The 11,640-nt window shown below is 42.2% G+C and overlaps 1 protein-coding gene across 1 annotated transcript; it reads left to right on the forward strand.

The window, feature by feature from the left end:
• Positions 1-1,008: 1,008 nt before the first annotated feature.
• On the forward strand, positions 1,009-10,556 carry LOC119025140 (mixed lineage kinase domain-like protein). Its single transcript, XM_037108518.1, has 11 exons — positions 1,009-1,161; positions 2,921-3,368; positions 4,059-4,136; positions 4,525-4,699; positions 5,786-5,883; positions 5,978-6,116; positions 6,412-6,496; positions 6,599-6,753; positions 6,877-6,926; positions 8,776-8,916; positions 9,852-10,556. The coding sequence occupies exons 2-11, from the start codon at positions 2,927-2,929 to the stop codon at positions 9,896-9,898; spliced, it is 1,410 nt and encodes a 469-aa protein (XP_036964413.1). The 5' UTR covers positions 1,009-1,161; positions 2,921-2,926; the 3' UTR covers positions 9,899-10,556.
• Positions 10,557-11,640: the final 1,084 nt, after the last annotated feature.

Raw genomic sequence — 11,640 nt, forward strand, 5'->3', positions numbered from 1 at the left:
TCAACACACATCCATGTTTATCATTCACACTTTATCAAGTTAAAACAAATATCATTTCAGAGAATCTTTTGTCTACACATGTGACCATTTAAACATATATTTACTTAAACAGCTAACTATTTTTCTTTTGCAAATGCAAACTAAATTGAGCACACAAACATTAAAGTATGAACAAAGGGACATTACAGACATACACATTTATGGATGAAAGTTATGCTTGAACATACATTATCTTCAATTGATAATTAAACATTTAAGATCTACAACAGCAAACTAGTGTCAGTGAACTGACCTCAGAATTTACAATCTGCAGTGTGGACTCTGGAGAAATTCACACAGCAGCTTCACTCTTGAATCATGCCAGCTGTTGTAGCTCAGCTCCAGCTCTCTCAGATGGGAGGAGTTGGACTTCAGAGCTGAGAAACTGCAGCTGTACAATCTGAATATAGAATACATGATGTGAGTTTAGAACACAATAGTTCCACATTATGAACCACAAGCAGCGTGAACCACACAGAATTGTGTTTGACTTGACAATATTTAGTCTACTAAATAACACATGTCATCTGGTTTCAGTCACCTCGACCGTCGCTGTGGTTACTCCTGACCAAACCCTCTTTTGTGCTGCGTTACCTGAGGGGAAGTCAGAAGACAGGAGCCGTCAGTTTAGGTTGATTTGAGATTTATAAAACAGATATGAAGTTACAGAGAGGTATTTTAGATCCTGCTTTAAAACTTATACTTACTTATTTAACATGCATCTTTTATGATTGAAACGTAAACACACAGTATAAATCTGACAACATCTTAATAAACTAATCTTTCAGTGAAAACATTTGCTGTGATTTGAGCTGCGTTTGTAGTTGACCTGGGTTGACGACGGGTGTTTCAGATAAATCCTGACAGATCATCAATCTGCCCTGCACTTTTCACCCTAGCAGTGAGTTACGCTTCTGCTTCAAGGACAAGAAACATAAATCCTGGGTGTGTCAGCAGAGCATGAGTAACACTCAGAGGGGGGAAGGAGAGGAAGAGGAAGCGTCGAGCAGCAGAGGGAGGAGGAGCTCAGGTCATACAGCCAGTTTCATTTTTGCTCAGCACACACAAAGAACACAGAATTTCAGTTATTCAGCTCAGACAAGAAGCTTTCACTGATCACAGGTGAGTCATCTTTATGTTTCTTCTTTCGTCACGTCCACAGTAAACTGCTCTGTTTGTGAGTCTGCTGCAAGTTCAACACAGCAGCTCATATCTCTCTACAACAGGCTTTACTGTATCGTTGTTTTGGAGTTCTGCCAAAGAGAAACATTTAACTCAATGACATACCCTCAGGTTTGATGTATGAAAAGTGACAGCAGGACAAAGGCATGGTGTTTCCTGCAGGACAGCGGAAAGCGACAATTAACCTGCTGTGTGTTGAAGGAGTTCTCCTGCTCATATCAAGGAAAAAACAAACTGTACAGATTAAATAAAGATTTACCAGAAGATCAAATTTTATGTGTCTGAGAAGTACTTACAAACAAGAAATCAACACATATTTGTTATCTATAAATGTGGCTTTAAAAAAAACTGCAGAAGAGTCATTAATGAATGCTAAATTTAACTCAGTACTTTGATTCATGCTGAGGTACGTGAATTATCAGCACTACATGCATGAAGAAGCATGACTTCATAAAGTACATGTTTTCATAGTTTCTCATGCTAGACTTGAAATCATCATGATTTTTCTCACATGTTGTCGTGCAGATAGAGGAAACGCACCTACTTTAACAAAACCAAAGCGAGGTGAAGAGCTACTTCAAGTCCCTTGTCAGCAGAAATAAAGAAGAGTAGGTACTGGTTGAGACCATGAGGCCATAGGAAGACACTCCCAGTTTTCTGGGTTTAAAAGAGGGTGCTCAATGCTTAGAACCTCAGGTCAGTTCGTTTTGTTCTCGGATTTTGTCTGTGTCTGATCTTGTGCTTGTGGGTAAGTAAAGTTTGACTGCACTCAGCTTTGAAGACTCCTGGTGACTTTTGTGATCTTTTAAATCTTTTGGACCAACCAAGAAAAGTGAAGTTGATTTACGACCTGGATGTGAGGAGACGTTCCTGTGGGAAATCTTCTCTGCAGATAACTTCACAGAACATGAGCTCAGCGTCACAGCTCAGTACAGAGCTGCTGATAATAACAGTGGAGCCGTCCTGTCCTGTCCTGACAGCCATTATTTTACATTTTTACATCTGTCAAGAGTCACCAAGAAAATTCTTCCTAGAATCCTTGTGTCTTTAAATCCTTTCTGTTCTTTCTGTATTTTACTGTGGTTGTGGTGCTGATCCAGAGGCAGCTTATATCACAGTGTATATTCACAATAACTGCTAGTTAATGTAGCTAACTTACAACTTGATTACCTTTTCATGATGTTATTTCAAAGTGTCATCTCATCTAGTTCATCACATCGTGTTGATAAGACCTCTGGGCGTTCTGTGGCGTCTGGCACTGGGACGTTTGTAGTGTTTGTTGGGCGGTGGGGTCCCCATGGATCAGACTTGTTCTGCAGGTCCCACAGATACTTGATCTTGCTGGGGAATGTGGAGGCCTCGGGCGTCTTGGGCTCTGTGTTGTGTTCCTGAGCAGTTCCTGAGTCCTGCTCACAGGACCACTGCTATCATGGGCAGCCATAGCCATGAAGGGCTGTACTTCCACAGAGCTCTTAAGATCTGCTGGTATGTCGAGTGGCATCCACAACAATGCAAGGAAACAAGATTTCTCTGCACAACATTCCATTGTAATGAGATGATCATTGGTTTTTTACATCCCCTGTCAGTGGTTTGAATGTGGTGGCTGATCAGTGTTACTGTATGATAGAAAGAAAAGTGAAGTCTTTTCTGCAATTCTTGTACCACAAGTCCAACTTGATTTGCCTCTCTGTCCCCCCAGCTGGTCATGGACTACATAGAGCCCATCCTGTCCATCGCCTCACAGATCTACACCCTGGTGGAGACTGTGAAGGCCAACATGAAGCGCTGTCAGCGTGTTTCTGAGCGAGTCAGAGCCCTGGGGGATCTGGTGGGGTCCATCAAAAAGAAAGAGCAGATATCGGATGACGTAGAAAAAGCTCTCAAGGAACTCTCCATCACTCTGGAATCAGCCCAGAAGCTCATCACAAAATTTACTACGGCCAAGTGGGTGAAGCGCATCCTTAAATGCAGCAGCTACGGGGACGACTTCAACAGTCTGAATGAGCGTCTCAATGACGCCTTCCAGGTCCTGTCTGGAGCCCTGCAGGTGGAGCAGGGGAACCTGCTGATCGACGTGTTCAAACAGACCACCAGAGAGCGACAAGACGAGGAAGACAGGAGGGAGGACGACAAGGAGCTGAAGATCTGTGAGTGTTTAGAGACGTCATGATTCTGCACATTTCAGCTTGACAACATTTCATTATTCTGCGATGGTGATATTCTGTGTGTGAATAGGTTTAGGCACTGGAAAAAGTCCTGACATCTCATTAAAATGACCTGTGTTTCTTAAACACTTTGAAGTAGTCTTGAACAGTGGTCTCTTCCTGAGCAGCCATCTTTCCCATAGGTATCAGCACTGACCGTCCTCCTCCCCATAATAAGAGAAAACGTTGATATGATACGATAAAGTGTAGAGATTTCATGTATCTGTTTTTGGCAAAAAAATGTACAATGCCAGCTTGTTATTCCAGCAGCTGGTCAAGTCATATTTACAATGTGGATGTTGAAATCAAAGCTGTTTACAAGCTACGAGCTGTAGTTCTGATGTCTTTTCAGTTCCCACAAGAGGAGCTTTGGGGTCATGAGCTGAGTTGTTGTCACCTCAGTTCCAAACTTCATGAACAAGCTGCAGACTACTGAGTAGTGAGGAACAGTTTTCAGCATCACACGCTGCAGCTGATCAGCAACTATCCCCCTGTTTTGTTTTGACAGAGAGCCTCAGAGTAGGGGAAAGCAAACAAGAGTGAGTCAGAGGAAGTTTGGCGGTCGGACAATACAACTGAGATGTGCGTTGTGTCAGCGCCAGGATCAAGTGTTTGGTTGCTTTTGTTCCTCAGTGCTCGTCGAACACATGGAGAGCCAACAGAGAGCATTCGAAGAACTCCAAATCAGCGTGCAAAAACTCTTGGAGACCAGTGAGTACATGAAAACACGTCATATACCAAACTCTGATATTACTGGGAATGTATCACTGAGCTGTGGAGGTGGAAGTAGCTGTCGACCTGGTGGGTTTATTTCTATACAATGATTATAAGTGGGCACATTTATTCCAGGTGTGAATGAGAACTGATGATAAAACAGGTATGAACAGGCTCACAGTGGAGCATTTAGCATCCGTCTCTCAGGAGTTCGTCATGTAACTGATGGATGTGGAAATAAGCAATTGTTTATATCAGCTTTAAATAATCTGATATACAGTATAAAAAGTGTTGGCTGCCCCCCAGTGGCCAAAACAAACATGACAACAGTTACATGGTTCAAAGCAGAAAACTAAAAGATAACTTATGCCCATTTGATTTACAGTGAATAAGCCCAAAGTCACTGATGAAGGCATCAAGATGATCAAACCGGAGGAGCTCAAGTACGAACTTCCCAAAGAGCCCTTCATGACCACGTCGACCTCAGAGGTGTACAGAGGAGAGTACCATGGCTTCCCGGTGGCCATCAAGAGATACACTGACCTGAACACCAGCTCAGGGTGTGTAGCACGTTTCAGGACAGCAAATTAAAATACAGGAACTTTTTTGTTTTTGCATGCTTTACATTGAGTTACATATTAACACTAACTCATCTTCATTGAAAAACCATCAATCAAGTGCTGCATCTGATGTCCAGAAGATGAGGGAGACGAGGGTTTGACCAACAGTCTGACGTAGTTTACTGTCACATTTAAGCTGCTGGATGTCCTTTTTTTTTGCTTTCCAACTAAGTCGGATGACAAGTTGTACAAACAGCTTCTGTTCAAGCAGAACTTTGACTCAAGACTCAGACTGAAGCCCAAAATCTTTAACATTTTGTTCACTTTGTTTCTCCTGAAACAACGCTGAAGAAAACGACTCTGATCTCTTGTAAATGTTAAAATGTTTTAATCTGGTTTATTTAAAGAGGCACTACAGTATGAAGTTTTAGAGAAAATTTAAAATATTAATATTTACAATATTATTGAGGTAATAATACAAACTTTTACTGTAAGTGAATAAACAAGCTGTTCTCAGAGGAAAATAATGTCCCAGAACATTGTTTGAATTTAGAAAGGTGGCAGGGTCCGCCACATAAAAACAAAGTAAAACAGTATTTATTTTCTGCTACTGGTACTTTTTACTTCAGTACATTCATTTAAGAAGTTTAGTAAAGGTTGATATAAAAACTACAAAATATTGTCTATGAGTAATTTATGACTTGATATTTCTGATTGGGACAAAAATAGTATTGATCTCTGGAGGTTAATTCACAAGCAAGTATAAAGTAACTAAAATTAACATGAAAATGTCAAACACACTAATGCAACAATAATTATAATCCAATAATATAATGAAATGGGCCTTTCTGCGTAATTACTTATTGATTTGTATACTTTTGTCATTTTAAGTTATATTTTTCATGCAGGAGTATTTATACACTGTAGTATTTCTACTTTTATACTTAAGTAAAGATCTGATTCATTTTTCCATCTCTGCAAGTTAAATATTGAGCTCAATCTTCATTTTGCACTTGTGTCTCCCTGTGAGACTTCCTGCAACTGTCCCATAATAACTGCGAATGTTAACATATCGTCTGTGTGCAGGCAGATTAAGTCTGTTTTCAAAAAGGAAACTGAAACCATGAAGCGGTTTGAGTCGCCCAACATCCTGCGAATGTTTGGAATCTGTGTCCAGGAGGAGGGTGAGTGAAGTGCAGCACCAGAGTCATCAGAGCATCAGGAACAATCCACCTTTACAGTGAGAGTGACGTGATGTGGCCTTGTGACTGCCTGTAGGACCCAGTTCTCAGTTCCTCATCATCATGGAGTACTGTGAGAAGGGAAGTCTCCGTCAGGTCCTGGACTCTGAGCACGAGGAGCTGTCCTGGACCAGGAAGGCTCGCATGTGTCTGGACGCAGCGAAAGGACTCTACCGGTGAGTCATGCCAGTGATTATTTATATCTGTGTCTGTGTGTATTTATGTCTGTTTCACTGGTGAATTTGAATGATGAATGAAAGATGATGAAACACAGAGAGGAAGGGGGAGGAGCTTATTTGTGCAGATGCATAAAAAATGATTCCTGGGAAGAGACACTGCTGTTGAATGTAAAAATGCATTTTTGGCAGTTTGAGAGATAAAAATATTAAAGTTAATATTAATATTGTTCTCTATGATTGATTGTTTATGGCAGAAGGAACTACAGTCATGATTATCATTGTTGTCTCTCAGGCTGCACCAGACAGAAGAAAAATCCAAGGTGCATGGATGCATCAACAGCTACAAGTTCCTTGTGGCTGAAGGCTACATAGTCAAGGTACTGAGAGCAGTGCATGCTGGGAGCGCTCACGGTCCGTCGAGTGGCCGGATTTGGTCAATAGGAATGAAATATTGACATTGTTGATTTATTTTTAATCAGCTAGGAGGTTTTGAGCTGGCGAAAACAGAAACATCGCTGAAAAAGTCAACAAAGAAGTCGACGAAGGACAAAGAGTTCGAGTCCCTGTGCTACTACAGTCCTGAGGTCCTCAAGAACATCAACCACCCTTACAGCAAGGACTGTGAGATGTACAGGTCAGAGATGAACCACGACTTCATCTGATGTTTAAAATGATCTTCAGGGTCATAGATGTTCTTTTATACCATCAGGTATTTATATAGATGTAACAAACCTGTAACAAACCTCCTGTCTTTCAGCTTTGGAATCGTCCTGTGGGAAATTGCCACCTGTAAGAAGCCTTTTGCAGGTGTGTATCTGCACAACACACAGATCAACATCCAGCTGGAAACCTTCTGTTCAGACTTCAGGCAGCTGTGAAAAGTTTCATCTTCCACACAGAACAGCAGCCGCTGTCAGCATGAAGTCACGTAGTTGAAACTGCACTCCGAGTGACTTGATTTAACAATGACTAGCTCGTTTTAACAGGTTTATTTTCAAGAACTCGTGTTTTCTGTTTGACAGTATTTTATAAACCGTAATGAATACAACTACATGAATTTTTTTGAGGAAGGCCGAATGAGAGCAGTTCACTTTCTTTAACGTGGGCGCAATCGGCAAAAATCCAACATTTACCCAAACACTGAAAACACCAAAGATTAGAATGAGGATCAAACTGAGAGAAGTTACAGATGATGTTAAACCTGTATTGAAGATGTTGTTTGTGCTATTTGAGTCTCAATCCTAACTACCCAGAGTGTCACGTACACTATATTACCAAAAGTATTTGCTCACCCATTCAAATGATCAGAATCAGGTGTTCTAATCACTTGGCCTGGCCCCAGGTGTATAAATTCAAGCACTCAGGCATGCAGACTGTGAAACAAGACATTTGTGAAAGAATGGGCCGCTCTCAGGAGCTCAGTGAATTCCAGCGTGGAACTGTCATAGGATGCCACTTGTGCAACAAATCCAGTCGTGAAATTTCCTCGCTCCTAAATATTCCACAGTCAACTGTCAGCTCTATTATAACAAAATGGAAGCGTTTGGGAACAACAGCAACTCAGCCACGAAGTGGTAGGCCACGTAAAGTGACGGAGAGGGGTCAGCGGATGCTGAAGCGCATAGTGCAAAGAGGTCGCCGACTTTCTGCACAGTCAATTGCTAGAGAGCTACAAACTTCATGTGACCTTCAGATTAGCCCAAGTACAGTACGCAGAGAGCTTCATGGAATGGGTTTCCATGGCCGAGCAGCTGCAGCCAAGCCACACATCACCAAGTGCAATGCAAGGCGTCGGATGCAATGGTGTAAAGCACGCCGTCACTGGCCTCTAGAGCAGCGGAGACGCGTTCTCTGGAGTGATGAATCACGCTTTTCCATCTGGCAATCTGATGGACGAGTCTGGGTTTGGAGGTTGCCAGGAGAACGGTACATTTCAGATTGCATTGTGCCAACTGTGAAATTTGGTGGAGGAGGAATTATGGTATGGGGTTGTTTTTCAGGAGCTGGGCTTGGCCCCTTAGTTCCAGTGAAAGGAACATTGAATGCTTCAGGATACCAAAACATTTTGGACAATTCCATGCTCCCAACCTTGTGGGAACAGTTTGGAGCGGGCCCCTTCCTCTTCCAACATGACTGTGCACCAGTGCACAAAGCAAGGTCCATAAAGACGTGGATGACAGAGTCTGGTGTGGATGAACTTGACTGGCCTGCACAGAGTCCTGACCTGAACCCGATAGAACACCTTTGGGATGAATTAGAGCGGAGACTGAGAGCCAGGCCTTCTCGACCAACATCAGTGTGTGACCTCACCAATGCGCTTTTGGAAGAATGGTCAAAAATTCCTATAAACACTCTCCTCAACCTTGTGGACAGTCTTCCCAGAAGAGTTGAAGCTGTAATAGCTGCAAAAGGTGGACCGACATCATATTGAATTCTATGAGTTAGGAATGGGATGGCACTTCAGTTCATAGAATGAGTAAAGGCAGGTGAGCGAATACTTTTGGTAATATAGTGTATGTATGCGATGTACTCTCACTAGATGTTTGAGTGACTGAATGTACAACCATCAGTCTGTCATCAGCGTACGGTCTCTGTGTCTGTAAGCATGATCACTCTAAGCGGTTCTGTTCATAATGTGTTCTCACTTTTCTACCAGGTTTATCAGTCAAGGATATCCAGCAGAAAGTGTGCGAGGAGAAATTTCAGGAGCCGCTCCCTGAAGACTGTCCTGAACAACTGGGGAATCTGATCAACGCCTGTCGGGCCTATGAGAGCTTCAAGAGACCATCTGCTGGAAGTGAGTTACAGTTACTTTATTTCAGACTCACAGAGGTTCCATGGAAATGTAAAAGGGATGCAGAGAGCTGCTCTTCCTCGGGCTGTTGAAGCCTCTGTGATCTGTTCTTACACTCATCCAGGCGACACACAAAATTAGAAACTCACATGTACAAACACCAGAGGACACAAACAGCTGACTGACACTGTGCCACCTGGGAACCTGAAGCAGCAGCCTCACTGCATTATTCAGCTGCACCACAGGTGAGCTGCAGACATGGCTGTAGGGTCAGGTGATAAAACAATAAAGAACCGGAAAAGAGTTACAGCCACGTCAGGATAGGCTGACACGCAGCACAGAGTAGAAGAAGCAGCTGGCAGTCAGACACATCAGTACGCCAGAGAGAGGAAGCAACACAAGAGAAAATGTTAACTCGAACAACAGTGCTAGAAAGAAGACACAGCCCAAGGCACAAAAGCAGGACATGAGAAGATGGGTCTGAGAAATTCAGTAGTGTGGAGATACTGTAGTTACACACAGTAACCAGAGTAGCGTGCACTGCAGACTGTGTTGAAAGACTTCACAGTCTGACGCGAGCATGTGCTGCGAACAACCTAACCTAACAACCAGTGACATCACAAATGATGACAATCACAAATGCTTTTCTGATTGGTCAGATTTAAGATCTTATTATATTATATGCCCATTTTATTCATTTGAAATACAGTTGTATGATGCTGTACAATGCATTTGTCATGTTCAACTTCTGACAGAAGAAATTAACAATATTTAAACCTAAATTAACTGTGTGAGTAAAAATGAACCTCTCAGCCTGACAGAAATAGTGATTGATTTATATTGTGATATATATCGATATCGACTGAAATCAGCCTGTATGACACCTGATGAATTATTTTGATGATGATGTCTATAATGTGTCTGTCTCTCTTCTACAGTGCTGGTGGACAGACTGCGCAGCGTGGTGGCACAGTTAGAGGAGTAATACAACTCTCAGGTCTCTGGTCATACTCAGGAGAAGAAGTACAGTTATGAAATCATTAAACAGATTTCTGGCTCGCCTAAAGTTGCATATAATCCTTAAGAAAGTTACAACACACTAAAAGCCATAAGTTTGTATTTCAGTTAATTGTTAGTATTGGAAAAGCATCAAAAACAGGAAGCTGTTTCCAACAATCAACCTTCTTATGTCTGCGTGGGGTGTGTGAGGTTGTTTGACTTAAAGTTTTATAGTTTTTTTTTTAATGAATGCATGTTAAGTAGCTGAAGCATCTGCTCAGGGACTCCTGACTGACTGCTGGTTGACATTTTAGGATTACTTGGAGGAAACACTGTATTGTACAGCGTTTAGTAACCACAGAGCTGCAGGTCTTCTGTATACTGTCTGTCACACATGTACAGTCTCGTAACAAACACCAGCTCTTGAGGTTGTAGCTACATCTCTCCACCCAGAAAGGGCCTCCACCAAGCGGTAAAAGTCAATGTTACAACAAAAACATTTTCAAACTTGTTCTAAGTTAGATTTTTATCTCTGAGCCTTTATGTTTACTATGACAACAAACTCTCAGTGAATAACAGTGGAGTCTGATGCAACACGAGTTCTGATGCTGCAATATACCAAATAAAAACAATAAACAAACGTTTACAGTTGTTGGAGCCTTTTTGCTGAAATAATATTGTCAAAATTATCATGATTAAGCAGATGATGATAAGCTGTGATAGAAGGGTGGGACTGAGTCCTTTGTCTTTCTTCAGCAAACAACCTCACGTTACATGAACAAAAGTTCTGTTATTTTGATAAATCAGCAACATGACGGCAAAGACATCAGCGTGTGAGTCAAGAAGTTGAGCCCTGTTGTGATGTCACAGTTCAAAAGACTTTCAAACAATATGAGGTGACAACAGCACTCTTTCAGAACACGTGAGACAAAGAAAACCACAGAGAGAAAGTCTTTTTCTTTGTGCTTCTGTGAGTAATTTATTTTGTCCTCCATTTACTACTTACAATGCACCCTTGGAATCAAGCTTTCTGTTTTCAGAGTCATTTTTGGGCCTTTTTCGTGGCTTTAATGGACAGAATAGCTGAAACGGGCAGAGAGGGGGCGACTACATGCTGCAAAGGGCCATGGATCCCTGGGCCACTGCAGAGAGGAAGGACACCAGTGGCACCGGTGGAAATGAAAAAGACAAAGTTGGTTATTTGGAGAAGGCGGCAGTCACTGCTGGATAAACCTCTGTTTTCCACTCCACCTCCCAGTGACTCGGCCCAGTCAGGTGCTCTCCACCCACCAGCTGATGGTGCTGTTTCAACCTGTCTGATCATCAGGACACAGCTGATCTCTCCACACCTCCACCTTCCTCCATCACTCACGCTTTGACAGTGTGAATCATATCTGGACTTTACACAGCCTTTCTGCGGTTTCTCACAGCTGGAATCAATCTCAGTCGTCCCCGCTCTGATGCAAGTCCAACTCATCCAGAACCTCAGACATCTGCAGCATGTAGGCCAGAGCTGAGCAGTCAAACACGGAGAGACTCTTCACTGATCTGTTCCTTGGTGAAAAATAAATACGTGGATTACCATTTATAAACCAACACTCATCAGATCATCTATAGTCCTGAATGTTAATACTCACAGTATGTCTGTTTATGTTAGTTATGTATGAGTTTGGAGTGAAAGGAACCACTAGAGGGAGACAGAGTACAGATGAGCAGATCAGTCGACAA

The sequence above is a fragment of the Acanthopagrus latus genome, chromosome 8 (genome assembly GCF_904848185.1).
Source record: "Acanthopagrus latus isolate v.2019 chromosome 8, fAcaLat1.1, whole genome shotgun sequence".
Lineage (NCBI taxonomy): Eukaryota > Metazoa > Chordata > Actinopteri > Spariformes > Sparidae > Acanthopagrus > Acanthopagrus latus.